Source organism: Octodon degus, unplaced genomic scaffold, assembly GCF_000260255.1.
Source record: "Octodon degus isolate 3935 unplaced genomic scaffold, OctDeg1.0 scaffold00091, whole genome shotgun sequence".
Lineage (NCBI taxonomy): Eukaryota > Metazoa > Chordata > Mammalia > Rodentia > Octodontidae > Octodon > Octodon degus.
Genome location: NW_004524667.1, coordinates 9,610,469 through 9,617,271, shown reverse-complemented (window position 1 = coordinate 9,617,271; position 6,803 = coordinate 9,610,469). Strand labels below are relative to the sequence as shown.

The window sequence follows — 6,803 nt, the reverse complement described above, 5'->3', positions numbered from 1 at the left end:
CCCCGCCCCCTGGTGGGCTGAGCTGGCCACACACACACACACACACACACACACACACAAATAAAAAAAAAAAATTTAAAAAAAAATCTCTGCATTAACAGTATGTAGTATATAATGTGGGCTTAATAAATGTTAAATGAGTACATACCAAGATGGAACTTATATTTCCTAAAATCTGTCATAACTCCAAATATTCATGACACTTTAAGAGTTACTGGTGGACATAGGGGCTGGGGAGATAGCTCAGTGGAATAACTGCTTCCCTGGCAAATGCAAGGACCTGAGTTCAATACCTGTTCCACCAAAAAAAAAAAAAAAAAAAATCAGTAGTGGACATAGGCAAAGTAACAAAATTTGAACAACTCAATCCATAGCTGAGGTCAGTACATTTATTTTAACTCTTATAGTAGTTAAGTGTCTTTGTATTTGGTTTGGCAACACTTTTTGGTGCTTTTTGCTGGTCATGTTGCCATTTAAAATTGTTCCCACTTGGGCATGGCTATGAACTGTAAGTCGAGCCCAATCTGGATAACTTGGTGACTATGACCTTGTCCCTAAACAAAAAAAATTAAAGAGTTGGAGAGACAGCCTCATGGGAAGGCTCTGGGTTCAATTTCCAGTACTGAAGGAAAAAAATGGGCAAGCATACCAAGTGTGGTCTGGTGTTCCTAGTGGATGCACAGCAATGGTGTACTTTGGATTTCAGAAAATGTGCCACACAAGTTGCATTTAAGCATTTATTATAGTGCTGCTGGCAGCAATTCAGAGTTAATAAATCGACAACCAAGTGTCTTTAAATAGAAATACACTCTGTAAAAAAAAGGTTCTGTGTTTATCAGGTGATGTTGTGACAAAGGCTCAAAAGAATCTATATTTTCTGTAAGGGTAATAATTCAGTATTTACTAATTCAACACTGAATCTTTACAAAATATAAAACTGTGAATAATGAGATTTGACTGCATGTCTCAGAAAACTATCTATCTGAAATTACTGAACACAGTAATGGCAGAAAAGTAGCACTACTAGCACAGGGAACAGATTTCTAAATTAAACATCACTGGGCTGGGAAGACAGCTCAGTGGTCTAAGAGACTGTCTGGCAAGCACAAGAACTCAGGTTCAATCCCCAGCACCGCATACCATGCTGCCCTGGAACCCTGGGAATGCTGTGCTAGCCCCTGAAACTGGATGTGGTGGTACATACCTGTAATCCCAGCACTGGGGAAACTGAGACAGAAGGATGACTAGAAATCCAAGATGTGTAGTGATAAGTAAATAAATAAATTAAACACCACTTCAAACTTTAGCATTTAACTCCTTTGGCCTTTGAGTTTCTGAAGTGTGTATTTTTTTGTGTGTGTTAAACTGGTGCATTTTTTGTGTTATAGTGGCAAAGTCTTCCATTGCATCATTTTGAGAACAGTCTTTCCAGTTCTAAAACTACAGTAAGTGGTACTTACTTTGAAGGATTCCCACTCTCTCTTTATTAAGATCTTGCTGACTGCTTCTTTGTTCCAACTGAGATAAGAAGATATTCTTGTGAGACCTAAATAAAATGCAAAAGCTTGTGACTGATTAAAAAAAAAAAAAAAAAAACGAGTAATAAACAGGAGAACAGGCCCCTTGTCTTCAGATCTGCCCTTCTTGCTTTGGTGTTCTCCTTGCCCACGTCCCACATTAACCTTCAGTCCCTTAAGGTTTCTGTTGTCAGGCTTCTCTTTCTCATCCCTTTTTTCCACCTTATTTAGAAATTAAGATTGTTGGCCTTTAAATTAGATTAAGAAACAAAAAATTTTCAAACTATATACTTTTATGCCTATAAGTGTTTTCCCTCTTTTTTTTTTTTTTCTCTCTTCTGTTGTGCTCTCTAGAGTGCCATTCTCAATCCCTTCACTAGTTTCTCCATCTCTCTTCTTGGAATGGTATTTTTCTCCCTGTGGCCTTCTCAAGTAGACACTGGCTTAATCTTCCAACTTCTCTAAATTAGAGCACCCTAGAAATGGGTCTTTATAGTTGACCTTTTGTAGTGCTGGGGATCAAAGCCAGGGCTTCACTCATGCTAGGCTCCAATATGGTTCTCATTTCCTAAGGAATGACACTTCAGAATCATGCTTCCAAAAAAACTCCAGCCATGAAGAATCATGTTATTGAGTTATTACCACCTTCTACATGCTTCCAAGCGATATCCATGACTCATAAACTTTTCTTGCACCAAGTCTGGTTATTATGAAATATTTCAGTTTCCCTGAGCAAGCCGCAGAATATCCTAGCTTATCAAACACACCCTCCAGGAATCACCTCCACAACAAGTTAGCTGCTCCCTCCCCCGGTCCTACTTAGCATCCCAAGTACTCTATTTAAATAATTCATGCAGATCTTCTCTTCTCTAGACATGTTAAGTAAACTCTTATTCTCTGCCTGTTTCACCATCTTACTTCCATGACAAAATAAGAGTTTACTAAACATCTACTTAAGGTGAAGTAGTCCCTACTTGCCTTTCTGATAATGGCCTTACAGGAACCATGTGAAACAACCCAGGCCCCCAGAACTCTATAGTCTGAAATTTCAACACATCAGGACCTTGACTTATCTACTTAAGATCCTGAGATATTTTTAATCATAACATTCATAATGCAATCACGAGAACATATTTATGTCTAAAGACAGAAGAAAAAATATCAATTTACTTCACCTCAATAAGGATACTATAGAGGCTGGGGAGATGGCTCAGTGGAATAAGCTCTCCCCTGGCAAACGCAAGGGCCTGAGTTCAATCCCCAGTTCCACCAAAAAAAAAAAACCAAAAAAAAAAAAAAAAGATGATACTATACTATCTGAGGATTCAGCTATTGCAGAGTATAACTAACACTTTAAAAGAAGAAAAATTTATGAGAGCATAAACAGAAGAACTGTAACAGGATAGCACGTTTTACAGTCAAGTCATATTTCAATTCACAAAAAAATCTTTGGAAATAGTGCCTGGTTACAACATGGCTAATTTTTGCTCTGATATACTTCTAATAGGTGTAAAGCAAACTTCACAAAACAGAAGCTGAGCATAGTTAATACTGTAAATGAACATTCACAATAACACTCTTCAAAAATTCAATTCTTTTTTGGGGGGGCAGACTAGCCCCTCAAGTGTGGGGCTGGCATGGCATGTGGTGTGGGGGATTGAACCATAGTTCCCTGCACCTGCCTAAGCAAGCGCTTTAGACCGATGAGCTTTTGTTCTTTTTGGTGGAACTGGAGATTGAACTCAGACCCTTGCGCTTGCCAGGGAAGCACTTACTCTCTTGAGCCATCTCCCGGGTCCCAGTCACTGAGCTATCTTGTGGACTCTAAAAACTCAATTGCTATTTCCATGAATTCGCTAAAGTTTTAATGAAAATAAATAAATCAAAAAGACAAAATTAATACAGGGCTGGGGAGATAGCTCAGTGGAATAAGCGCTTGCCTGGCAAGTGCAAGGCCATAAATTCAATCTCTGGGAACACCTAAATAAGTAAGACAAGAAGTTTTAATGAGGTACAATGTATATACCAAATACACTGTGTATGTTAAATGTATATCAGTGCATGAGTTTAATTTTCATTTCTTGTCCTACCCATCAATCTTCAATTGAACTTTTAAACAGTTTTCTTTGATGCAGGTACAATAGCTTTCACAATCACAGCATAACCATACTCACACGCCTTTAATACTTCTTTTCTGAAAAGACATTTTCTTTTCTACCCATCCTTAAAAATAAAAACCACTCCAAGTCCCTGCTCAAATCTGACATCTCTGAGGCTGCTTATCTCAGTTCCTTCATCTATGATCTTTAGCAATACGTTATGAATTACCTGCTACCATGTTTCCTGCCTATAATTCTTTTTATTTTTTCCCCAGAACCGGGGATTGACCTCAGGCCCTTGCACTTGCCAGGGAAGTGCTTATTCTACTGAGCCATCTCCGTGGTCCCTCCTGCCTATAATTCTTGTGCCTTGAACAGATAAGCTTTCTCTGAGCAAAATATTTATTTTATTTACTCTTAACAAAAATTTCAATTTTTCTTGCATGTGTACAACCTCACAATCAAACTTCTGATGCTATGCTTGCTTCATTTGCATCCTATGGATTAGCTAACCAAGAATATGTGGGCTGGGGGCCTGTCCCTTAGCTCAGTTCTTTAAGTGGCTGCTTCAACAAAGCAGTCAGGCTCAGCTTGCTGTGGTTCGATCCCCACAACTCAAGCCAGCCAAACCTGCCCTCAAGGCATTCAGAGAAAAAAAAAAAATCCTTATTCCATTTTACTACCAATTTGATTTGAAACTATCTCATTGCTATTTGTTTCTCAATAAAATTATGGAAAAAAGAAAAAAAAATAAGAATATGTGGGCTAGGGATATAGCGCAGAAGCATAAGGGCCTGCTTGGCAGGCATATAGTCCTGAGTTCGATCCCCAGTACTGGAAACAAAAAAAAGATTTCGGCATCTATGAGATAGACCTTGAATTGCAAAAAAGAGCTTGTTTAAAAAAGAATAAAACAAACAAAAGCAAAGAATGAATCCTAAATGGAACTAAGCAAGGGTATATAAAGAGAAGTATTTAAAGATCAGTGAAAAATTCTGTTGCTAGAAACTCACTCATGAGGGAAGGAAAGAATAGCCCCTCCCTTTTCTTTGGTAGTACATATGTGGAGTCCATATTGTTTATATTCCTTGTGGGGAGTCGGTACATATACATAATTCCTTCTTTTTTAAAAAGTTTTTATTTATTTATTTATGAGTGTGTGTGTGTGTGTGTGTGGCCAGCTCAGCCCACCAAAGGGTGGGGCTGGCTGGCATGTGGTGCTGGGGGATTGAACCGAGGTCCCTGTGCTTTGCTAAGCTTGTTCTAAATAGGTGCTTTAGACCACTGAGCCATCTCACCAGCCCCATAATTCCTTTTTTAAATCCCCTTTCTCTTCTCTCCCTCCCTGACCCATTTCCTGATCCCCTTTCTTTTTAGTCATGTTTACAAAACCAGCTCCTTGGATGGAGCCAGTTCAGGTACGTACACATCATACACATCTAAACTTTTTTCTTTTTCTTTTTTTGTACTCAGTACAGGGTCTCACTACATAGATCAGACTTGTACTGATCCTCCTGTTTACAGCCTCCCAAGTGCTGGGATTACAGGTACGCATTACCATGCTAGTCTCAATCCCTGTCTCAGCGGGCACGGCAAGCTGGGGCAGGCACTTTAATTCACTGAGCTATTTGGTCCTCCTTTTTCCGTTTGCATCCCCTCCTTTCCTTTCCCTCTTCCTATTTGAGAAAGCTTATCTCCTTACTTCCTATTATCTGCTTGTATTTTCTATTTATACTTTGGGTTTCTCACATAAGAAATCATGCAATATTTACCATCAGAAGGTATGTTTCAGTGGCCTCAGTGGAGGTTTGAAATTAAGGATAGTAGCAAAATACATTCTGTGGAGTTCTCCCTTATCCATCGTTTTGTAATTTTCGTTACTAGCTAGCCACTACAGCCTGAAAATATTGAATGAAAAATTGAAGGAAAAAAATTCCTACTAATAGTGTGATGAAATTCTGCATTCTCTCTACTCTGTCCTGCAAGGGACATGTACCAGTCCAATGTTCAGTGTATCCATGCTATATATGCCATCAATTCATTAGTCAGTAGATCTCTCAGTTATCAATGCTGGTGTTAAGTAATCTTGTAAACACTTTTTTAACTGTAACTTTATTTGCAGTGCTGGGGGTCAAATCTAGGGTTTCATAATGCTTATACAAGTACTTTGCTTCTGAGTATACCCTTAGCCTCTTAAGTGATGCTTTTTACTTAACAATGGCCCCTAAGCACAAAAACAGATGATACAAGCATTCTGATATGCTAAAGAGAAGCCATAACATGATTCCTTGAAGTAAAAAAGTAAAAGCTTTCAACTAAGAAGAGAAGTCTATGCCATGCTCTAAAGCACTTTTATAAAAACAAATATTTGAAATTCTTAAGAAAGAAAATAATATTCAGGCAGATACAGGGGCATAAGCCTCTAATACCAGCTACTCAGAAGGTTGAGGCATGAGGACTAAACTGGAGGCCAACCCAGGCAACTCTGCCTCAACGTAAATAGAAAGGGCAAGGGATACAGCTCAGTAGTCAGGTGATCATAGTACTAACCAAAATAAATAGAAAAAAACCCCCACATTTTTGTTGCAGTTTACTGTCACAGTGCATGGCAAGAAAGGGTATTAAGCTTGTGGGTGGAATCTGTTTGATGGCGCATGCCTATAATCCCAGTACTCTGTGAGGCTGAGGCAGGAGGATAGCAAGTTCAAGCCCAGCTTGAGCAATTTATCAACACTTTGTCTCAAAAGGGAGTGGATGGGGTTGGGAAGGCCATGGATATGATGCCCAGTACCAAAGAAACCCCAAACGGGTCAAAGACATAACAGAGCTCTATCTGAAGGCTACATGTCATACCCTAATGCGCTGTAAGCACAGCAGTTTCCTTTTATACCTGGGAGATAAGCCCTCGGTAGAAGCCTAAAACTAGATAGTACTGAAGACTATAAATGAGCATTTTTCAAAAACTGTCAACAGTAACTTTTGCAGTTTGAGATCAGCAAAACTGTCATAAATTGTTACTTCTGTACAATTTACAGAATCAACAAATGAAGCTATTTTTTTTAATCAGGTGAATAAATTTCATCTTCCCAAGCACTTAAAGGAAGCCTCCATTTTATGGTTTTCTGCGATATATCCAAACTGCCAACATCACTATTTTTTATAGTTTGGGGCATTAAGCAAAAAAAAA

At 38.7% G+C, this 6,803-nt stretch overlaps 1 protein-coding gene across 1 annotated transcript in view; it reads right to left on the bottom strand.

Moving 5' to 3' along the window:
* The window catches only part of Terf1 (telomeric repeat binding factor 1), a 71,054-nt gene that overhangs the window by 8,210 nt on the left and 56,041 nt on the right, over nucleotides 1-6,803 (bottom strand). Inside the window, exon 8 of the mRNA XM_023722400.1 lies at nucleotides 1,461-1,546. Coding sequence (XP_023578168.1) covers nucleotides 1,461-1,546 — 86 coding nt within the window. The remainder of the gene's footprint in view (nucleotides 1-1,460; nucleotides 1,547-6,803) is intronic.